The 24,949-nt window shown below is 38.3% G+C and overlaps 1 protein-coding gene across 1 annotated transcript in view; it reads left to right on the top strand.

Moving 5' to 3' along the window:
* CCDC14 (coiled-coil domain containing 14) overlaps positions 1–24,318 on the top strand; it is a 48,959-nt gene extending 24,641 nt beyond the window's left edge. Inside the window, exons 10-13 of the mRNA XM_034659608.1 lie at positions 1,487–1,569; positions 16,552–16,770; positions 16,846–16,978; positions 22,652–24,318. Of these exons, the coding sequence (XP_034515499.1) occupies positions 1,487–1,569; positions 16,552–16,770; positions 16,846–16,978; positions 22,652–23,588 (1,372 nt within the window). The 3' untranslated portion in view covers positions 23,589–24,318. The remainder of the gene's footprint in view (positions 1–1,486; positions 1,570–16,551; positions 16,771–16,845; positions 16,979–22,651) is intronic.
* The last annotated feature ends 631 nt before the right edge of the window (positions 24,319–24,949 follow it).

Genomic DNA, 24,949 nt, shown 5'->3' with positions numbered 1-24,949 from the left:
ATTGAGATAATTCATTTGCCTCACCAAAAAATAATGTTATTTCCTTTTTTTTTTTTGTCAGTCTTGTGGCCATAAAATATCTCCTGTTTTAACTTTGCATTTCTTCATATTAGTAAAGCTGAGCATTTTTTGTATGCTTATAGGCCGTTTCTATTTCTTAAGTGAATTGCCCATTTTTATCACCTTTCTTAATGATTTGCAAGAGCTCTTTAAGTGTTGCGGATTTTTGGTCTCATATATGTTGCAGGTGTTTGCTTCCAGACTGCTAATTCTAGAACAAGTTTTAAATTTTGATACTGTTAAATCTTTCATTCTTTTCCTTGATGGTTGGTGAATTTTGAGTCTTGCTTAGGAATGCCTTCCCCACTTCAAGATTATGTAGATTTCCACCTAAAACTTTTATAGTTAGTCTTGTTTCTTTATTTTATGTTTACCTCCTTAATCCATCTGGAATTAATACATGTAAATGATATGAGGTAGGGCACTATCATTTTAGATTCAGTAACAAAAATAAATAATATAGAATAGTTTCAGGCAATTAATTCTGGAAAGAAAATAGAGACAACTTTTTTTCAGAATTAACTTCTTAGAAGTAAACACTTTTTAGTTCCTTCTGTATGTTTTAGTTTGTGAAGTGGCCACAAATTGTGAAGTTCATTGTGGGGCCAAGTTGCTGCTCATTAGCATTCAGTTTTTTAAAATAAGGCCATTAACTTTTCCATCTAATAAATTATTAGAAGCATAGGTTTGCATTTCCCAATTTTTTCAATGTGTGACAAACCATGCAGATGCACATCTGATAGCAGTCAGTCCCTGTAGGTTTTCTAGTTCATAGTTATGACACATCTTTTAAAGAGTAGGTTGTTTGTACAGTAATGAAAATACTGAGAAGGAAGACAGAAGAAGAAAATAGCAAGAGGAAATAGGAAATGAAAGGAGAAAAAAAGACCAGGAAATCATTGAGAGAACAAAAAAGGAAAGAGGAAAAATAAGAGAAGTCATCTTTTTTCTTGTGGGAGAAGAGTTTATGCTGTCCCAGGCAATCTTTTAAAAATTATCTCAGGCCCTATGAATAATAGCAGTAATGTGGTTTTGTTTATCTGGTTTTTGTCTTCTGTTTGGGGATGAGATGGACTTCTGCAGTCCTTGTAGGTATTATCTTTTGTGTTTTTTTTAAATTTTTTAATATTTTTCATCATGATAAGTGTACTCTTTAGTGCCTATCCCCTTTTTTCCTCAACCCCCCACTCGAGCAAAATAAATCAGTCAGATAAATACCATATGATCTCGAATTTAAGAAACAAAACAGACGAGCAAAGGGAAAAAAGAAAGACAAGCCAAGAAAAAGACTATTAATTATTGAGAACAAACTGATGGTTGCAAGAGGGGAGGTGCTGTCTTTTTTAATAGGCTGTTAGATGTATACTGTTAGATGTATACTGTTAAAGGGATTCTTGGAATCATGTTTCTTTATTATTTCCTTTAGGCAACTGAGAATTTTGAACCGGCAACTTAGAGAACAAGAAAAAACTCAAAAGTCATCTGGTGCTGTGGAATGCAACCTTGAATGTAGGTAAAAGAACTTTAAGAACTGATAGTGAATTCTTTGTTCTGGAAATACTGATAAATAATTGGGCTTTTTTAATTACTTTGTCTTAAGAAGACTTTTAATTTATATTTGAAAAAAAATAGGAATAATACTTCGGACTAAAAATTAAAATAGCACAGAAACAAAAATAAAAGATCTGTGCTATTAGCAATGTCCACAATAGAAAAATATGAAAAGGGCCTAGATGTCCTTCGATAGATGGATAAAGAAGATATGGTATATATGTGTATATATATATATATGTATACGATAGAATATTACTCAGCCATCAAAAAGAATACATCTTGCCATTTGCAATGACATGGATGGACCTAGAAGGTACTGTGCTAAGCAAAATAGGTCAGAGAAAGACAAATACCACGTGATTTCACTCATATGTAATTTAAGAAACAAAACAGATTAACATAGGGGAAGGGAAGGAAAAATAAAATAAGATAAAAACAGAGAGGATGGGTGCCTGGGTGGCTCAGTCAGGTAAGTGTCTGCCTTCAGCTCAGGTCATGATCACAGGGTCCTGGGATTGAGCCCCGAATCAGGCTCCTTGCTCAGCAGCAAGCCTGCTTCTCCCTCTTCCTCTGCTTGCCACTCCTTCTGCTTGTGCTTTCTCTGTGTGTGTCTCTCTCTCTGTCAAATAAATAAATAAAATCTTTAAAACAAAACAAAACAGAAAAACAGGAAGGCAAACCATAATAGACTTAACTCTAGGAAACAAACTGAGGGTTGCTGGAGGGGCAGTGGGTGGGGGTATGGGGTAATTGGGTGATGGGAATTAAGGAGGGCACTTGATGTAATGAGCGTGGGGTATCATATGCAACTGATAAATCACTAAATCTGCCCCTGAAACTAATACTACACTGTATGTTAACTAAATTGAATTTAAATAAAAAATTTTTTTAAAAGATCTGTGCTATTGTATCCCAATAATAGACCCCTATTTTTTTAAAAGGCTTTATTTCCTTTCACATGTCTACTATTTTTATAGAATTGATCTCTTTCATAAATACTGCATTCCTACCATGTGCCTGGCATTAAAAGAATTATGTATGTGTTTTTTCTTTTTTAAAAATGAGATTACGCTGCATATGCTCTTCTGAAGCTTGCATTTATTCACTTAATATGTAGTGGACAATCTTTTTTTTTTCTTTCTTTTTCAAGTTTTTATTTAGATTGTAATACAATATACAATGTAATAGTAGTTTCAGGTATAGAATTTAGTGATGCATAACTTAATATACAACACCCAGTGCTCATCACAAGTGCCCTCCTTAATTCTCATCACCCATTTAACCCATCCCCCATCCACCTCCCCTCCAGCAATGCTCAGTTTGTTCTCTATAGTAAAGAGTCTGTTTTATGATTTGCCTCTCTTTTCCCCCCATGTTCATCTGTTTTGTTTCTTAAATTCTACATATTAGTGAAATCATATGGTATTTGTCTTTCTCTGACTTATTTTGCTTCGCATAATACTCTCTTGTTCCATCCCTGTTGTTGCAAATGGTAAGACTTCATTCTTTTTGATGACTGAGTCATATTCCTGTGTGTGTGTGTGTGTGTGTGTGTGTGTGTGTATCACATTTTCTTTACCCATTCATCAGTCGAGGAACATTTGGGCTCTTTCCATAATTTGGCTATTGATAATGCTGCTATAAACATTGGGGTGCATATATTCCTTTGAGTCTGTATTTTTGTATCCTTTGAGTAAATACCTAGTAGTGCAATTGTAGGGTTGTAGGGTAGTTCTGGGTTGTAGGGTAGTTCTATTTTTAACTTTTAGAGGAAACTCCATACTGTTCTGTAGAGTGGCTGCACCAGTTTGCGTTCCCACCAACAGTGGGAACATCCTCGCTAACACCTGTTGTTTCCTGTGTTGTTAATTTTAGCCATTCTGACTTGTATGAGGATATATCTTGTAGTTTTGATTTGGAATTCCCTGATGTTAGGTAATGAGCATCTTTCATGTGTCTGTTAGCATCTGTATATCTTCACTGGAAAAATGTCTATTCATGTCTTCTGCCCATTTTTAAACTGGATTATTTGTTTTTGGGGTGTTGGGTTTGGTAAGTTCTTTATATATTTTGGTTACTAACCCTTTATCAGCTATGTCATTTACAAATATCTTTTCCCATTCCAAAGGTTGCCTTTTAGTTTTGTTGATTTCCTTTGCTTGTGCAGAAGCTTTTTATCTGGATATGGTCCCAGTAGTTTATTTTGCTTTTGTTTCCTTTGCTTTACAAGACCTATCTAGTAAGAAGTTGCTACAGCCAATGTCAAAGAGGTTGCTATCTCCTCTAGGATTTTGATGGTTTCCTGTCCCACATTTAGGTCTTTCATCCATTTTTTTTTTAAAGATTTTATTTATTTATTTGACAGAGATAGAGACAGCCAGCGAGAGAGGGAACACAAGCAGGGGGGAGCGGGAGAGGAAGAAGCAGGCTCATAGCAGAGGAGCCTGATGTGGGGCTCGATCCCATAATGCCAGGATCACGCCCTGAGCCAAAGGCAGACGCTTAACCGCTGTGCCACCCAGGTGCCCCTCTTTCATCCATTTTGAACTTATTTTTGTGTATGGTGTAAGAAGGTTGTCCAGTTTCATTCTTTTCCATGTTGCTGTCCAGTTTTCCCAACGCATTTGTTGAAGAGACTGTCTTTTTTCTATTGCATATTCTTTCCTGTGTTGTTGAAGACTAGTTGACCATATAGTTATGAGTTCATTTCTGCGTTTTCTGTTCTGTTCCACTGATCTATGTGTCTGTTTTTGTGTCAGTATCATACTGTCTTGATGACTACAGCTTTGTAGTATAACTTGAAGTCTGGAATTGTAATGCCTCCAGCTTTGCTTTGCTTTTTCAAGATTGCTTTGGCTATTCAGGGTCTTTTGTGGTTCCATATAAATTTTAGGATTGTTTTTTCAAGCTCTGTGAAAAATGTGGTGGTATTTTGATAGGGATTGCATTAAATATGTAGATTGCTTTGGGAAGTATAGACTTTTTTTTTGAAGATTTTATTTATTTGAGAGAGAGAAACAGAGAGAGCATGAGCAGGGCAAGAAGCAGAGGGACAGGGAGAGAGATAAGCAGACTCCCTGCAGAGTATGGAGCCTGACATGGGGCTCGATCCAAGGACCCTGAGATCATGACCTGATCCAAAGTCAGATGCTCAACCAACTGAGCCACCCCAGTGCCCTGGAGTATAGACGTTTTAACAATATTTGTTCTTCCAGTCTATGAGCATGGAATGTTCTTCTCTTTCTTTGTGTCGTCTTGGATTTCTTTCATTAGTATTGTATAGTTTTCAGAATACAAATCTTTTACCTCTTTGGTTAGGTTCATTCTTAGGTATCTTATGGTTTTTGGTGCAATTATAAATGAGATTGATTCCTTGACTTCTCTTTCTGCTGCTTTATTGTTGGTGTATAGAAATGCAACAGATTTCTGTACATTGATTTTGTATCCTGTGACTTTACTAAATTTATGTATCAGTTCTAGCAATTTTTTGGTGGAGTCTTTGGGTTTTCTATATACAGTATCATGTCATCTGCAAACAGTGAAAGTTTGACTTTTTCCTTGACAGTTTGGATGACTTTTATTTCTTTGTGTTATCTGATTGCTGAGGCTAGGACTTACAATAACAGTGGTGAGAGTGGACGTCCTTGTCTTGTTCCTGACTGTAGAAGAAAAGGTCTCAGTTTTTCCCCACTGAGGATTATATTAGCTGTGGGTTTTTTCATATATGGCCTTTATTATGTTGAAGTATGTTCCATCTAAACCTACTTTATTGAAGGTTTTTATCATGAAATGATGTCGTAGTTTGTCAAATGCTTTTTCTGCATCTATTGAGAGGATCATATGATTCTTAGCCTTTCTTTTGTTAATGTGGTGTATAACTTTGATTTCTGAATATTGACCACCCTTGCAGCCCAGGAATAAATCCCACTTGATTGTGGTGAATGATTCTTTTAATGTACTGTTGGATACAATTTGCTAGTATTTTGTTGAGAATTTTTATGTTCATGTTCATCAGGGATATTGGTCTGCAGTTTTGTGGTTTTTTTTTTAGTGGAGTCTTAGTCTGGTTTTGGAATCAGAGTAGTGCTGGCCTCATAGGATCAGTTTGGAAGTTTTCCTTCCATTTCTATTTTTTGGAATAGTTTAAGAAAAATAGGTATTAGCTCTTCTTTAAATGTTTGGTAGAATTCCCCTGTGAAGCCATCTGGCCCTGGACTTTTGTTTATTGGGAGATTTTTGATTACTGCTTCAGTTTCTTTGCTGGTTATTGGTCTGCTCCAGTTTTCTATCTCTTCCTGTTTCAATTTTGGTAGTTTATGTGTTTCTAGGAATTTATCCATTTCTTCCAGGTTGTCTAATTTGTTGACATATAATTTTTCATAAAATTCTCTTATAATTGTTTGTATTTCTGTGATGTTGTTTGTCATTTCCCCTCTCTCTTTTGTGATTTTATTTATTTTGGTCCTTTCTCTTTCTTTTTGACAAGTCTGTCTAGGGGTTTATCAATTTTATTAATTTTTTCAAAGAACCAGTTCCTGGTTCCATTGATCTATTCTACTGGTTTTTTAGCTTTTATTATCATTTATTTTTATTCTAATCTTTATTATTTCCGTTCTTCTGCTGGCTTTGGGCTTCATTTATTGTTTTTCTAGCTCCTTTAGGTGTAAGGCTAAGTCATTTGAGATTTTTCTTGGTTCTTGAGGAAGGCCTGTATTGCTATATACTTCCCTCTTAGGACTGCTTTTATTACATCCCGAAGGTTTTGGACCATTGTGTTTTCATTTTCATTTGTTTCCATGTATTTTTTTTAAATTTCTTCTTTAATTTCCTAGTTGACCCATTCATTCTTGGGTAATATGTTGTTTAACCTCCATGTGTTTATGGTCTTTCCAAATTTTCCAAATTTTTTCTTGTGAATGACTTCAAATTTCATAGCTATTGTGGTCAGAAAATATGCATGGTATGATCTCAATCTTTTTCTACTTGTTGAGGCCTGATTTGTGACCTAGTATATGATCTATTCTGGAGAATGTCCCATGTGCACTTGAAAAGAATGTGTATTCTGCTGCTTTGGGATGAAATGTTCTGAATATATGTTAAGTCCATCCAGTCCAGTGTGTCATTGAAAGCCATTGTTTCCTTGTTGATTTTCTGCTTACATGATCTGTCCATTGATGTAAGAAGGGTTTTAAAGTCCCCTACTATTATTGTATTATTATCAATGAGTTCCTTTATGTTTCTTATTAATTATTTTATATGTTTGGATGCTCCCAAGTTGGAGGCATAAATATTTACAATTGCTGTATCTTCTTGTTAGATCATCTATTATTATGATACAGTACTCTTCTTCATCTCTTTTCACAGTCTTTGGTGTAAAGTCTAGTTTGGGAGCGCCTGGGTGGCTCAGTTGGCTAAATGTCTGACGTCAGCTCAGGTCAGGATCTCAGGGTTCTGGGATTGAGCCCCATATGAGGCTCTGCACTCAGCAAAGAGTCTGCTTCTCCCTCTCCCCACGCCCCTCCCCCTACTCATGCACTCGTGCTCTCTTTCAAATAAATGAAATCTTTAAAAAAAAAAAGTAAAACAACAACAAAAAAAGTGTAGTTTGTCCAATCTAAGTATTGCTACGCTGGCTTTCTTTTGACATCCATTTGCATGATGTTTCTCCATCCCCTCACTTACTTACTTTCTTTCTTTTTTAAATTTATTTATTTACCTTAGAGAGTGTGCACAAGTCGGGGGAGTGGCAGTGGGAGAGAATCTTTAAACAGACTCCCCGCTGAGTGCAGAGCTGGACACGGGGCTTGACCCCATGACCCCTGAGATCATGACCTGGGTCGAAACCAAGAGTCAGATGCTCAACCATCTGAGCCACCCAGGTGCCCCTCCACGACCTCACTTTCAATCTGCAGGTGTTTTTAGGTCTAAAATGACTCTCTTATTTTTTTTTTTTATCCATTCTGATATCCTCTGTCTTTTGAAGCATTTAGTCCATTTACATTCAGAGTAATTTTTGATAGATAGGTACTTAGTGCCACTTTTTTACTTGTTTTGTCATTGTTTCTGGAGATTTTCTCTGTTCCTTGCTAGTCTTTGTCACTTTTGATCTTTCCTTCCCACTCAGAGAGTCCCCATTAATATTTCTTGCAGGGCTGGTTTATTGTTTATAAACTCCTTTAGTTTTTGTTTGTATGGGAAACTTTTTATCTCTCCTTCTATTCTGAATGCCAGCCTTGCTGGATAGGGTATTGTTGGCTGCAGATTTTTGCCATTCAGCACGTTGAATATATCATGCCCACTGCCTTTTGGCCTGCCAAGTTTCTGTGGAGAGATCTGAAGCTGGCCTTGTGGGTCTTCCCTTGTAAGTTAGGGACTTGTTTTGTCTTGCTGCTTTTAGAATTTTTTTCTTCATCACTGTATTTTGCAGATTTAACTACAGTATGTCTCGGTGTTGGCATGCTTTTGTTGATTTTGATGGGAGTTCTCTCTGCCTCCTGGATGCCTATTTCCCCCAGCAGATTAGGGAAGTTTTCAGCTTTTCTTTCCTCAAATAAACCTTCTGCCGCCTTTTCTCTCTCTTCTGGTACTGCTGTGATACAAATGTTATTACATTTAATGGAGTCGGTGAGTTCCCTAAATCTACTCTTGTGATCCATCATTCTTCCTTCTCTCTTTTGTTCAGCTTCATTATTTTCCATAACTCTATCTTCTTTATCACTTATTTATTCCTCTGCTTCTTCCATCCTTGTGGTCATTGCATCCAGATGGTTTCAAATCCCAGATATTACATTTTTCATTTCTGCCTGATTGTTTTTTCACTCTTTTATCTCTGTGGTAAGGGCCTCCCTGAAGTCTTCCAGCTTTTCTCAAGTCCAGCAAGTATCCTTATGATTGCGGTTTTAAATTTTCATTCAGGCATATTACTTACGTGTGTTTCTTTTTTTTTTTTTTTATCTGTTTCTATTAGATCTCTGGCCATGATCTTTTCTTGTTCTTTCTTTTGGGATGAATTCCTCTGTCTTGGCATTTTGTCTAGGTCTCTGTCTTCTGTGTGTTAGGAAGGCCCATGATGTTTCCTGCTCCTGAGAGTAATGACTTTATGAAGAAGAGTCATATAGTGTCCAGTCCAGGGCCTGGTGCTTCAGGAAGCATCTCTGATGTGTGCTGCATGCACTCAGCTGCTGTGTGTGGCTGCCCTGTCCCTCAGGTCAGTCGTCTGCAGGGGTTCTCCTTACCTGCCATGGGCAGTGTTTGAACCTTGGCCAGAGTGTGGTGAGTTTTAATTAGGTGTCTCTGGTCTGCTTGTTAAATGAGGCTTGATGCTACTTCCACTAGAACTGAATGAAGCCTTGCAGAACACTGTGGTTGGTAGACGTGGTATGTGCTGGGGTTTTTGCTGATCTTCTGGGTAAGGGCTTGCTGCGCTGGTCCTTTAACTTGTCTGAGAAGAATAGTACCAGCAGAGCACAGGGCAGGACTTGGTGTAAGCAGGTTAAGCAGCCAGTGTTGGTGCTGTGCTGCTTACTAAATTGGTTTATGCTGAGGGGTGGGGAAGGAAATGGTGCCAGCCAGCCCCTTTGTTTCCAGACACGGGAGTCTGTGCTTGCTGCTCTCAGGGAGGCCCTCTCAGAAGAGTGAATAATTTCCCCTTGTGTATCCTATGCCTTTTTCAGATTGCTGTTTTTATGCTGTCCGTCTCTATGTTGCTTGCTTGCTTGGAGCAGCACAGTGCACTTTGGGCTCTATCCCAGCCAAGCCTGCTGACTTTTAAAACTCCAAACCTTGGGGACTTGGTGTGGTAGAGAACTGTGCTGGTCTTCTGGGGGAGGGTCTCACTGCACTGGGACAGAAGGGCAGTCATGCCAGAGGACAGGGGTGTGGGATTTGGAACAAGCTGGTTAAACAGCCAGTGTCCTGGTTAGCTGCTCTCAGCAGGTGTTGCTGAGGCATCTGCTGGCTCTTTTGTCCGTGGAGAGGCAACACCGCCTCTCACAGATGTGCTCCAGGAAGTAGGAAGTCTTTCCCTGGGTCCCTTAGGTGATCCTCAGATCATGCTGTCTGCCCTGGGGTTGCTTCCCTGCCTTCTCTCCAGGAGTAGGGCAGTGCCCTCAGATCTCTATCCCAGCCAAGCCCAGGGACCTTTAAAACTCCAGGCTTTGAACCCTGCTAATGGCAAAAATTCATGAAAATCAGCCCCTTTCATTTTCCCAGATATTGGTTTTGGGGAAGTGTTCTCCCTGTAGGTTTCCCTGTGTGCTCCAGTCGGCCTCACCTTTCTCCGCGACCAGGGTTGCCTCCCTTCTGCAGTACCTTCAACCCTCTTCCCCCCCAAACCACATCTCTGCACTTCCTCCCTTCCTCCGTGTGACCTCTTCTCTCCCTCAGGTTGTGCAATTTGTTCTACAGGTCCTCAGATCAATTTCTTGGGTGTTTAGAATGATTTGATAGTTATCTAGCTATGTTCAAGGGACGAGGCAACCCTAGGGTCCTCCAACTACGCCACCATCTTAGCTCTCCCCCCAATAAAATCTGTACTGGGTATTTTTCTTTCTGTTTATGAACCGTTTGGGGGGGGGTCGGAAAAAGATGGCAGAGGAGTAGGGGACCTTTTTTCAGCTGGTCCCCTGAATCAAGCTGGGTATCTACCAGATCATCCTGAACACCCACGAAGTCAGCACGAGCTGTAGGAAAATACATCTGGATCTCTACAAACTAATATCTCTAGTGCTGAGTATTGAGGTACAAAGTGGCGAGCTGTGAAGCTGCACGCAGATACCGGAAGATAAACGGAAGGGGGAAGGAGCCGCCGCGCTTGCGCGCCGGGAAGCCATAGCCACCTGCACTGGGGAGCGGGCCGGACTCACGGACGGGCACTGGCGGGAAAGCAGACTGAGACCGTGAGCCCGGGAACGCCTGCGCGACCAGACTGAAAACCGGAGCTCCGGAGCGCACACTCAAACTAGACTAAAACCGGGAGCTTGGGAGTGCACGTGCAACCAGACTGAAAACTGGCGCTCTGGAGCGTGTGCGAACCACACTGAAACAGGGAGCTTGGGAGCGTGTGCGGGAACCGGGGGCGGCTGGCTGTGTTAGAAGCACAAAGGACAGAGACGTGCCAGCCCTGGAAGTAAGGGCTGGGAGAGCGGCTGTGGGGCGCACAACCCGGGATGCCGCAGGGTTTTTATCAGCACTGACAGAAACAGAGTTAAAGTGGCCAGGAGAGCTCAGTGGAGAGCGGACTGCGATCTCTCTGTTCTGAGACAGAGGCTAGGATACGGCCACTGCTTCTCTGACTCTCAGAAGAGTCACAGAAAACCTCCAGGGAAAGGCACCAGAGAACAAAAGCCTGGAAATACCAGTTCATATTGTGCCCATCCCCACCCCCCCTTGGAGGGAACAGGGCGACTCTACCCAAACAGGGTTGCCTGAGTATCAGCGCGGCAGGCCCCTCCCCGCAGAAGGCAGGCTGAAAAATCAAGAAGCCCACATCCCTAAGGTCCCTATAAAACAAGTGCACATTGCTTGGGTCCTGGTTAATAATTTGGGCTCTGTACATCCCCGCAACCTCTCCTCATCAGAATGACAAGGAGGAGAAATCCCCCCCAACAAAGAAAAGATACAGAGTCTGTGGCCTCTGCCACAGAACTAATGGATATGGATATGACCAAATCGTCAGAAATGGAGTTCAGAGTAACAGTGGTCAAGATGATTTGTAGCCTTGAAAAAAATATTAACCAGAATATAGAATCTCTAAGGGTGGAAATGAGAGTGAATCTGGCAGAAATTAAAAATGCTATGAATCAAATGCAGTCTAAACTAGATGTTCTGATGGCCGGGTAAATGAGGCAGAAGAATGAATTAGTGAATTGGAAGATGGGATGGTAGAAGAGAAGGAAAAAACGGAAACTTGGCTCAAAAAAATCCAATCTCAATAATGTAGATTACGGGACATTACTGACTCCATGAAACGTTCCAATGTCGGAATCATCGGCATCCCCGAGGGGATGGAGAAAGAGAGACATCTAGAAGAGATATTTGAACAAATTGTAGCTGAGAGCTTCCCTAATCTGGCAAAGGAAAGAAGCATTTGTGTCCAAGAGGCAGAGAGGACCCCTCCCAAGATCAATGAGAACAGACCTACACCACGTCACATCATAGTGCAATTCGCAAATATTAGATCCAAGTATACAGTACTGAAAGCAGCCAGAGGGAAGAGAATCCTCACGTACAGAGGGAGGAACATGAGAATAACATCAGACCTGTCTACAGAAACCTGGCAGGCCCGGAAAGTTTGGCAAGGTATTTTCAGAGCTCTGAGAACATGTAGCCAAGGATCCTTTAGTCAGCAAGACTGTCATTCAGAATTGATGGAGAGACAAGGACCTTCCAAGACCGGCAGAAACTGAAAGAATATGTGACCATCAAGCCAGCTTTATAAGAAATATTAAGGGGGGGTTCTATAAAAGTAAAAAGACCCCAAGAGTGATACAGAACAGAAATTTGCAATCTATAGAAACAAAGATGTCACAGGCAACATGACATCATTAAAATCATATCTCTCAAAAATCACTTTCAATGTGAATGGTCTAAATGCTCCCATAAAATGCCACAGGGCTGCAGGTTGGATAAAAAGACATGACCCATCCACTTGCTGTCTACAAGAGACTCACTTTGAACCTAAAGATACATCCAGACTGAAAGTAAAGGGATGGAAAACCATTTTTCATGCCAATGGACCTCAAAAGAAAGCTGGGGTAGCAATTCTCATATCAGACAGATTAGATTTTAAACTAAAGACTGTAGTTAGAGATACAGAAGGACACTATATTATTCTTAAAGGATGTATCCAGCAGGTGGATATGACAATTATAAATATATATGCCCCCAACAGGGGAGCAGCAAGATACACAAGCCAACTCTTAACCAGAATAAAGAGACATATAGATAATAATACGGTAATAGTAGGGGACCTCAACACTCCTCTCTCAGCAATAGACAGATCACCTAAGCAGAAAATCAACAAAGAAACAAGAGCTTTGAATGATATACGGAACCAGATGGACCTCATAGATATATACAGAACACTACACCGCAGAACAACAGAATACTCATTCTTTTCGAATGCACACGGAACTTTCTCCAGAATAGACCATCTACTGGGTCACAAAACAGGTCTCAACCGATACCAAAAGACCGAGATTATTCCCTGCATATTCTCAGACCACAATGCTTTGAAACTGGAACTCAATCACAAGGAAAAATTTGGAAGAAATTCAAACACTTGGAAACTAAGAACCATCCTGTTCAAGAATGATTGGGTAAACCAGGTAATTAAGAAGGAGATTAAGCAATTTTTGGAGACCAATGAAAATGAAAACGCCTCGGTCCAAAACCTATGGGACACTCCAAAGGCAGTCCTTAGGGGAAAATACATAGCCATGCAAGCCTCACTCAAAAGAATAGAAAAATCTAAAATGCAGTTTTTATATTCTCACCTCAAGAAGCTGGAGCTGGAACAGAAGAACAGGCCTGACCCACGCAGGAGAAGGCAGTTGATCAAGATTAGAGCAGAGATCAATGAATTAGAAACCAGGAGCACAGTAGAGCAGATCAACAAAACTAGAAGCTAGTTCTTTGAAAGAATAAATAAGATCGATAAGCCACTGGCCAGACTTATTCAAAAGAATAGAGAAAGGACCCAAATTAATAAAATTATGAATGAAAGGGGAGAGATCACGACCAACACCAATGAAATAGGAAAGATCATTAGAAACTTTTATCAACAACTTTATACCAATAAATTAAACAACCTGGAAGAAATGGATGCCTTCCTGGAAACCTATAAACTACCAAGACTGAAACAAGAAGAAATTGATTATTTAAACAGACCGATTAATTATGAAGAGAGTGAAGCAGTAATCAAAAACCTCCCCCAAAACAAGAGTGCAGGGCCTGATGGATTCCCCGGGGAATTCTACCAAACATTCAAAGAAGAAATAATACCTGTTCTCCTGAACCTGTCTCAAAAAATAGAAACAGAAGGGAAACTACCAGACTCATTCTATGAGGCCAGTATTACCTTGATCCCCAAACCAGGCAAAGACCCCATCAAAAATGAGAATTAAACAACTGTTATCCCTGATAAATATGGACGCCAAATTCTCAACAAGATCCTAGCTAATAGGATCCAACAGTACATTAAAAGGATTATCCATCATGACCAAGTGGGATTCATCCCTGGGATGCAAGGGCGGTTCAACATTCGCAAATCAATCAGTGTGATACATCATATCAACAAGAAAAGACTCAGGAACCATATGATCCTCTCAATCGATGCAGAAAAGCATTTGACAAAATACAGCATCCTTTCCTGATTAAAACCCTTCAGTGTAGGGATAGAGGGTACATTTCTCAATCTCATAAAAGCCGTCTATGAAAAGCCTACTGCAAATATTATTCTCAATGGGGAAACGCTGGAAGCCTTTCCCTTAAGATCAGGAACACNAGCCCACGGAATGGGAGAAGATATTTGCAAATGACACTACAGATAAAAGACTGGTATCCAAGGTCTACAAAGAACTTCTCAAACTCAATACACGAGAAATAAATCAAAAAATGGGCAGAAGATATACAGACACTTTTCCAATGAAGACATACAAATGGCTAACAGACACATGAAAAAATGTTCAAAATCATTAGTCATCAGGGAAATTCAAATCAAAACCATACTGAGATACCACCTTACGCCAGTTAGAATGGCAAAAATGGACCAGGCAAGAAGCAACAAATGTTGGAGAGGATGTCGAGAAAGGGGAACCCTCTTACACTGTTGGTGGGAATGCAAGGTGGTACAGCTACTTTGGAAAACAGTGTGGAGGTCCCTTAAAAAGTTAAAAATAGAGCTACCCTATGATCCAGCAAATGCACTACTGGGTATTTACCCCAAAGATACAGACGTAGTGAAGATGAGGGCCATATGCACCCCAATGTTCATAGCAGCATTGTCCACAATAGCTAAATTGTGGAAGAAGCCAAGATGCCCTTCAACAGATGACTGGATTAAGAAATTGTGGTCCATATATACAATGGACTATTACTCAGCCATCAGAAAGAACAATTACCCAACATTTGCAGCAACAGTGACGGGACTGGAGGAGATTATGCTAAGTGAAATAAGTCAAGCAGAGANCGATTACCCAACATTTGCAGCAACAGTGACGGGACTGGAGGAGATTATGCTAAGTGAAATAAGTCAAGCAGAGAAAGACAATTATATGGTTTCACTTATTTATGGAACATAAGAAATAGCAGGAAGATCGGAAGGAGAAGGAAGGGAAGAATGAAGGGGGGGTAAACGGAAGGGGAAATGAACCATGACAGACTATGGACTCTGGGAAACAAACTGAGGGCTTCAGAGGGGAAGAGGGTAGGGGATTGGGATAGGCCGGTGATGGGTATTAAGGAGGGCATATATTGCATGGAGCACTGGGTATTATACGCAAATAATGAATCTTGGAACACTACATCAAAAACTAAGGATGTACTGTATGGTGACATAACATAATAAAAAAATTATTTAAAAAAAAGAACTGTTTGGATGTTTTGCTTATGTGGTTCCATCATAATGTATGTGAAGTTCTCTGATGACCGTTACCTAGGTATTTTCACAGTGTAAACAGTGCTGCAGTAAAAGTCTTATACATATGTCTTCGTGCACATGTGTGAGCATATTTAGATTATAGCTGTAGAATTACTGAGTCAAAGGATATATACAGTTGCAATTTTGACAGATACTGCCAAATTGTGCTTATGGATCATAGAGTTTAAAATAATAGAAAAAAGTGAAAAAACCTATAACAGAAGAAAAGATGAGAACTATTTGTTTCTTTGTTTGTTTTTGTATTCTTGGGATCTTTTCCTAAGCCTGACAAAACTCAGATGCCACAAAGGAAGAGATGATAAAATTTGTCTGCAGAATTTTTTTCATTTTCTGCACTGCAAAATTAGAAACACATTTAAAATGCATCAACAAAATGGGGGAAGTATTTTCATAATACATGATATGACAAAGGCTTAATTTTCTTAATATATAAATAGCTCTTACAAAGCAGTAGGAAAAATATGACCACCCAGCAGAACACACACTTCATAAAAGTGGTCATCTTCACCAGAGTACTTTTGGAAAAAGTCACTCTGATTCCCCTATGAATAAACAGCAGGGGTGGGGATGGGTGGGGAAGGAGGTTAAGATAGGAAGTGGGGAGATAGGTGGTTGCCATTCTAAATAGTTAATCTCTTTTTAGTCTCTGCTCATTTACCTTATTGTTCCCTTAGAGCATTTATCGCTATTTATAATTACTTGTTTGTTATCAGCTCTTTGAGAGCAGGGACCATGTCTGCTAATCACCACAGTACATCCAGATTCTAACACTGTTCCTCACCTAGTAAGTCTTCACTCAAGGCTGTTAAATGAATGGTGCCGTATACTTTTATAGCCATTAAAGAGGATGTGATGGATCTCTGGCAATATCTATCTTATGGGGGGGAAAAAAGGCACAGTTAGAAACTATGGGTACAGTATGATTCATCTCTTTTTAAATATATATGTTATATGCACAAGTATTTTTCCAGAAAGATACCAAAGTTAATAGTGATTGCCTTCAGGAGGAGAGCGGTTTTACTTTGTGCATATATTATTATTTCAGTAATAAAGGTGAAAATTTTTTTAATGCCCTAGATATCAGTTGGAGAAGAAAAGTTATAACTTCTGCATCAAATTTTAAAAATATATTTAGTATTTACATGGAACTGCTCAAGCATATAATTGTTAAGCAAAATCAATAAATTCCAGATCTTTTCTTTTTTAAAAACAGATCTTTTCCAGGTTTATGCTTTTTAAATTCGGGCAATAATGATTTGATCTGTTTTGTCATGCAGTGTTTTCCCTTCAGTCATTGAACAAGTCCCTGCAAAACCAATTACAAGAGTCACTGAAGAGCCAGGAATTACTACAGAGTAAAAATGAAGAACTTTTAAAAGTGATTGAAAATCAGAAAGATGAAAACAAAAAATTTGCCTCTATATTTAAAGAGAAAGATCAAACTTTACTTGAAAATAAACAACAATTTGACATTGAGACAACAAGAATAAAAATTGGTATGTATTTGAATTGTAGTTATGGTTGCATTTTTTTAAAAGGATGAGGAAACTGTAACTTTTCTGTGGTTTCAGAATTGGAGGAAGCCTTAGTCAATGTGAAAAGCTCCCGGTTTAAGTTAGAAGCTGCTGAAAAGGAAAACCAAATATTGGGAATAACATTACGTCAGCGTGATGCTGAGGTGACTCGCCTGAGAGAACTAACCAGGTAATGTTGACTTCATTTGAATAACCTGCCTCTTGTCAGATTATTTATAGACTTCAAAAATCATTTTAGGCCTCCTGCCTTTCCCCCTTTTCTCTTATTCTGTCAATAATTTCTAATGATGTTTTCTTCTGTTCCAGTTAGGTTTAGAAATGCCAAACCTGGCTCAGTGCTTTTTTAAACCATGTGATTCCAGGAAAAGGGCTCTTGTAAGGAGCTTCAGCTTTTTATAAGTAAGCTGAAGACTAACTTAGCAAGTGGTGGAGAGCCCCCTGGCTCTGAAGCCAGAGAGACCTGAGTGGAATCCCAGCTCCACCATGTACTAGCGGTGTGACTTTAAGCAAGTTATTTACCCTCTCTAAACATCAGCTGTAAAGTGGGGTGTGATTAGGTTTGATGGGAACACTAAGAAATCATTCACGTGAAGCACTGAGCACAGAAACCCTCATGCCAGATGATCTCAGGAAAGTCATTTAGCCTCTTTGAGCCTCAGTCATTTCATCATGAAAGGGACTGAGTTGGCAGCAACAACCCCTGAGAGCCCTTGCTTCCCTAACACGTCTTTTCTCAAATAAATAAAATCACCCCCTCAATTTTTATATGATACGTACTTTCAGATTTCAGTTTTCTCTTGAGACATTTGTCAAGAATTGGATTTTCAACTACATATTTAAGTCCTAGAGAAGTCAGTGATTTTAGGCCTGAATAGCATCAGATCTGACCATGCATTTGAATGATCCTAGAAGTTCATAGTTCCAAATACAAAACAATTTTGAATATAAAATAATATCCTTTATATTTCAAATGAAAAGATGTTTTGAATTATGAACTTCTAGAGAAATCGATGAAATAGTGATATATATGTATATATGATAATTTAGTTTTGTGAACATATTTGAAATGATTATATATAAGCTATGTTAATATAGAAATACTGCTTTTTTCCACATTCATATTTCATTCAAACTTATTGAACAATGGGGACAAGCAGAAGACACTTATATATCCATGTAGTGTTATAATTAATTAGGCTCTAGTCAGAGTTTCTAAAATGTTGGCTTATACCACTCTTGTTCAAAGTGAGAGAATGTCCCTTCTTATGAAAGCCTTTATGAAGTCGCCAAAGAAAAGCATCTCCTCTTTTTGGAGGAGTAATTTTGGGATGAAAACTCTGTTATTATCAAGTATTTATGGTAAAAGAAGCCAGTCACAGAAGACCACATTGTATGATTCCATTTAATATGACATGTTCAGAATAGGCAAACCTATGGAAACAAAAAATAGATTAGTGGTTGCCAAGGGCTGGGAGAAGAGGGGAAGAAGCGGGGGGTGAGTGCTAGTGGGTACAGAGTTTCCTTTTAAGGTGATGAAAATGTTCTGGAATTGGAGAGAGGTAACAATTATATAACTCTGTGAATATACTAAAAACAACTCAGTTATACACTTCAAAAGAGTGAATTTTATACTATATAAATTATATCTCAATAAACTTTTTTTAAAAAAGTACATATGGTGTATAGTCCATTTGGAAAAGAAAACTAGGACAGCAAGTCAGCATGGTCAGATTCCACGAGCTGTTGCGTAGGTGTCCCGGGGAGCATCTCCTCAGCATAAGGGGCATGGTGCTCAGCCTCTGGCAGAAAATGCAGCAGAGGACCTAGTTGCCTGAGAATTTGCTCTTCTCCCAGTCTTTACTTCATACTACTAAATCTAGCTCCTTTGTAAGCATGAAGTCAGAAGCTGGTGTTATCTTTTATTTATAATGTACTTTGATTTTTTTTTCCTGAAGTCTTCTCCCTCCCATATCTATTATTTTATTTGTCCCCTTCTATGATGGAAGGATTTTAACGTCTGCACTTTCATAGATGGAGAAACTAGGACCATGCAAGTTAAATATTAATAGAAAGTTAATAATGGAGCTGGAACTGGAACTCACATCTCTCAATCCCTAGGCAGGCTTTCTGTCACTCCTGTACATGACCTGTCCTTAGCTAAAATAGTTTATTCCTGGTAACAACTCCATGGCTGATTTAGTCTAAGGGAACCTTAGCATTTTTTTTTAAACCTGAGAGATGGAGCGATGAATGAGTGGATTCGTTTGCTTATTCATTTATTCAAAAACATTTATTGTGTATTATGTTCCAAATACATATGTGTGAAATACAAAAATATGTGATCATTTTAGTTGCTGAGTATCCATGTCATCAAGTTAAAAGCTTATTCCAGCACTTTGATGATGGATATAGGACGATACATCCCTTTTTAAGAATGAACTCGACTAAATACTATTTAACATGTGTGGGGCATTTGTGAAGAAAATTAATAATAAAAATGCAAGGGCAATTTTCATAGTAAGTAATAGTATAATTATTATAGAAATTAGCATAAATGGAAACCCAGGGAAATGAAGGGACTTGCCTGACTTTCACAGCCCAAGCTGGCACCTGAGCCAAGATTTTAGATTCCTCTTGAGCCTTGCTTTCTGTTTTGGAAAGCACAGCTTCTCTCTGGCGGAAGAGGACGTGTTTTTGAGAGACTCTACCTTTGTAGAAGATACCTTGGTACCTGCTCACTCTTTCAAGTTAACACAGTCTGCCTTTTCTAGTGTTGTTGCTTTTTTTAGGAATGAAAAGGATTCACTTGCAACTAGAGCCTTTTCTTGACATTCACCCTAACATAGAAGCATAGGAAATGAAAAAGGTCATTACTTCTTGTATTTTATCTGCTTTTAGAAAAGACTGTGTCTAAAATATGAGGTGTAATGTTTTGCTTTCCTTTTCTTAAAACTCTCGAGATTTTCCTGTCATGTGTTTTCCGTTGTTGTCAAGGACCTTTTCTTTTTATGCTGGGCCTAACTCCTGCATCGTGACTACTAACTCACTCATTAGATTAACTGGCCTCTTTAAATGACTACAGAAACACAGTGGGCAAGCTTAGCACAGTGTCTTATAGGGCGTGGTACTAACCCTACTGTTTTCTGATGATTAACAACTTTAAAATCTAAGTATATGCATGGGTGGCAGTTTTTATTTTGTCAAAACAAAATAAAAAGTTTGTATTTGAGCTAAATACACCCGTTGCTGATTTATAATATGTTTGGTGATACCCTGTGCAATTTAATTAATTAAGAACATCTCCAATATGGTAGCTGGGCTACTATGACCACTTTAATTTTACTTTTGACAGAGGGTAAAGCAGCAATATCTGACAGTACAGCTAAATCTTCATGGTCAACTAGCCCATCCTTCTTCCCTATAGCCATACACCTTGGTAAGATAGATGTGTGTTTTTTGTATGTGTTTTAAATAATCTGTTAAAGATTTCACAGAATTTCTGAGTGCCTTTCTCAGATTGTTGGAGAGGGATAATGGGACTAGAAGTCACATGTATTGAGTTCTAAACAGATATCCTAAACTATCTCTCCCTTCTCCACCCTTCAGTAATTTTGAAATACATCTTTATCACTTTTTCGAAATTTTACTACAACGCATGTTATGAAACCATTAAAATAGGGAAAATTAATATATTTTCAGTAAATGGTAAATATTCTCATAGCTTCTAAGAATACTCTTACAAGTGCTGATACTTATTTAAGTATATTTTTATAAATAGCTGAAAAGAACCTTGAATGTCTTATAGAAAGATGTGTCAATTTTCTAAGCATTAAAAATCAGTGTGTTTACATATATCCCACATGATAGAAACAGAAATGTATCTACTTTGCAGCTATTCAGGTGTTTGTATTGCTTCCTTTAAAATTTTGACATAGTCATTTCTTTACTTACAGAGATTTTTCTTTTAATTTCAGAGACAATGGTCAGTCACTTTTCTTGTTTAAATCAGAAGCTTACTGATTACTGTTAATTTCCAGAGATTAAATTTATTAATGTCATGTCCCTTCCTTTCTTCATCACTGATTTTGTTCACAGCAAAGATAACCTTTTTATTTAAGTCTGGAAAGAAACCGCAACATGAGTATTCCTTTTCTAAAAACATAAAATGAAAATTCCAGTATGTAGTCTGATCGAATTAATTAGTGGGTAATTATTCATTACAGCATTTTTAAAAGATATGTTCATATAACATATTTTTTGTCTTTTAATAATAGTTCACTAGCTTCTTGAGAGAGGAATGAGAAAAAGTGGTAGCCATTGCCATTTGAAGAGCAATCAGAAATCAAAGTATGTTTAAGATGACAGGGTAAGCCAGGTTGGAAAAAAGTTTGGTTTTCTTTTTGTAGGGAAAAAAACACTCATTCTATATCCAGATGTATAATCACTGCTATTTAGTATAGAGATTTCCTTTTAGTATTTTGTTTGAAGGTGTGTGACTATTTTTATAAAAATAGTATTGCATCCATGTTATTTATGGACTGCTCTTTTAAGTTTAACCTTATATAATGAACTTTTCTCCATCAATAAATATTCCTTACAACACAACTATAAATGGCTATGGTGCAATTACAGCATAATTCAATCATTCTGTATTTGAAGATAAAGATAATCCATCTATTTTCTATTATAAATTCTGTCTTTGTAAGTGTATCTTTGGGTACAGCCTCTTGATGTATATATGTAGGATTAATTCCTAGAAGTGCGAATTAGTGGGTCTAAAAACGTGGCATGTACAAATATTTAAGACTTCTGACGTGTTGCCAGTTTGCTCTCCGGAAGGGTTATGCCAGTGCACACTCTCGCTGGTAGTACCTGCCTCTTCAAGCTTCTCTGACAGTGGGTATTAGTCTTATTTTTACCATGTTAGTTTGGAGGCCCCCCCCCAAAAAAATCACATTTTAAAATTTTGAACTTCTCCAATTAGAAGTTTAACTTTTAAACATGTCTACTGGCTAGTTGTAATCTTATAAAATGACCTGTTGATGTCCTCTATCTTTTTAAAAATTGATGTATTTCTTTTCTTATTGATATGTAAGCACCTACATATGACTCAATTCAGAAAGGCCAAAAGCTTGGTATAAAATGGCTTTAATAGGACTACTAATAAAAGCTGCCATCAAGTGAACACCCATATCACCTGAAGCAGTACTAAGCACTTTACCCTCGTTTTTTATTATTTTATCTTATGTAATGTTCATTGTAATTCTGAAGTAGATATCTTCATTTTGCAATTAAGGAACTTGAGATTCAGAAAGGTTGAATGACTTGCCCAAGATCTCAGCTACTGATAGGATTTGATACCATTTCTGTCTGACTTCAAACCCTGAGTGGTTTTTCTTATATCACACTTCTCCTGGTACCTAGATGTTGCTCGTATCTAATTATACCAGATAATTATCTCTAACTATACTTTTTTCCCAGTATTGTTCCAGTACCCTTTGCGTATATATTTTGAATGGAGAGAAATAACTTCATTACTAACAGAATCCACGCCATTTTGCAGTGTTGCTCAAGAATAAAGCATTTCATACGAGAAAAAAATTCCTAAGCCTGTATTTTAAAATATATTAGATTTGATACAGACCGAGATCTTTTAATCATTTGTTATTGTAATTTACCCATTCCAGATGCATTCTGTGATTTTGTGCTTTGTTGCTTTTGTCCATGTTGCGAACCAAGTGCTTGCCTCAGATCCTTTCTTTTAAAGATGTATAAATAAATAAATGAAAGAAAGAAACAGGTAAAAAAAAGAATAATTAGTGTACTAAATTCTTCTTAACAGAACTTTACAGAGCAGTATGGCAAGGCTTCTCTCAGATCTTAGTATGGACAGTGCTCGCTGCAAGTCTGGGAATAATCTTACCAGATCACTCCTGAACATTTATGAAAAACAGCCTCAACATGACCCAATCCCTACTCATACTTCCATAATGAGCTACCTAAATAAGTTAGAAACAGATCACACTTTTACACATTCCGAGCCACTTTCTGCAGTTAACAATGAGGAGCACATGAAGCCAGATAGACCTTATGAAAATGTGCTGCCCTCCAAAGGCCCTCAGCATAGTCACACAAGGAGCATGGAAGAAGCATCAGCCCCTGGGATCATTTCTACTCTTTCAAAACAGGATTCTGTTGAGGAGAGCGAAATCACAACTCTAATAGACAATGAGTGTAATTTGGATAATACAATTTACATTCCATTTGCTAGAAGCACTTCTAAAAAGAAATCGCCACCATCTAAGAGATTATCCCCCCAGCCACAGATCACTGTGGCTTCACCACAGCTTGTCGGCAACAGCGGGCTCGTCTCTGAAAAGGAAAATAAATTGTGTGCACCTGGAATTTGTTCCTCTTCCAAAAAGGAAGCCGAAGATGCACCTGAGAAACTTCCCCACACAGCTGATATGGAAGACAAGCAGCTCCTCAAGAAAATAAAGGAAGCCATCTGCAAGATCCCTGCTGCCCCCGAGGAGCCACCGGGACTGGCTGCGTGTCCTGGTCCCTCCACTTGTCAGAGCAGCAGCGTTCAAGTGAGGAGTAGTGTTGTCTCCGATGGTAGCTTTCTAAACTCTGACTTAACATCTGACTGGAGCATCTCTTCTTTTTCAACGTTCACCTCTCGTGATGAACAAGACTTCCGGAATGGCCTTGCGGCACTGGATGCTAACATCGCTAGACTCCAGAAGTCCTTAAGGACTGGTCTTCTGGAGAAATGAGCTCAGAAGAAAAACGGATTGAGTGCTTCTTTTTAAGAATAGAACTTGGCTACATTGAATGTATATTTTAAATTTCTTTCGAGAAATGATGTTTTATATTAATTATGTATGATAATTGTATGAATAATAAATTTATTACTGGAATATATTGACAGTCTAGAGTTCATACAAACAAGTCATCTTAAGAAATTGATATTTGTTAAGAGACGAAAGTTGTAGATAACTGGGAAAGTATTATAAGTAATATTTTATTTTAGTACTTCACGCTTAGAAGTCTTTTCTTACCCTGCTGGACTAAGGGGTCCAGGTCTGAAGGATTCTCTGGTCGTCCTAACAGACGGTGGGAAGGGAGTCTCTGGGTACAATTTATTGTATCAGACTAGGGTGTCTGTTCTCTTTCAGGATTCCTGTTTGTGTCTTAACGGCATTGTGGTTTTATATGGGATGCTGTGTGCTGCAGGCTAGTGTTGTTGGTGAGACATAAAATGTTTCTTTTAAGAGAAAAATGCCAGTATCTCCATCACTTTAAAAACATTGATTGGATCAAGAAAATACAGATAACATCCTAAGTTGGCATATGGTTTATTAAAACTTTGGTGTTTTTATTTATTTTTATCCTGAATGGATGTTTAAGACCTTTAAAAAAGAAAGTCAGACTGATAAAGAAATACTAAGAGATAAGTCTTAGCTTGGGAAATTTGGTTCTTTTTAAATAAATGAGAAATGTTTATTTGTTTTTTGTCCTTAATATATTTGCACATAAAGGAGTTTGTAAATCTTGCACTGGTAATTCTGCCTTTCCACACTAATTCCTTTTTAGCCCTTTAGCTGAGGATGTTCTCTGTTTTATAAATAATATGAACTGAGTTAGTCTCTGCTTCTCTGTACCAGCACTTCTTAACTACTCGGTATCACCTCTGTCCGTGTAAGCAGCACGTTCAAGCTGTTCCAAGACGGAGCGTTGTGCTATCACTGGTACTTCCTGGTCACCGGCCGGTGTCCTTATGCACAGTGCTGGGGCAGGCCTTAGTATTGAAGGGTTCTGCCGGTACCAGGACCACCTCCTACTGGTTTTTAAGTGTTGATGCTACAACTTCAGAAGGACCCAGATACAATCTCTTTGACATGTCCAGATTTTATAAATAGGGATTTCTTAAGTCTAAAAATACTAAATGAGTCTTTAGTTTTCTCCCTAGAATTGTCCGTTAATATTTTTAATATTCCAGTATTCATAAATGAATTCATTGGTGTATTTGGAGGTAACAGGCCACACTCTTTAACAATGTTAAGTTACAAAGTACAGTTCAGAAATAGAAAATACAGCAAGGAAGAAAACTCATCTGTCTACTCCCAAATATTCA

Source organism: Ailuropoda melanoleuca, chromosome 1 (assembly GCF_002007445.2).
Source record: "Ailuropoda melanoleuca isolate Jingjing chromosome 1, ASM200744v2, whole genome shotgun sequence".
NCBI lineage: Eukaryota > Metazoa > Chordata > Mammalia > Carnivora > Ursidae > Ailuropoda > Ailuropoda melanoleuca.
The sequence above is the reverse complement of the archived record's forward strand: the minus strand, read 5'-3'. Positions and strand labels throughout refer to the sequence as shown.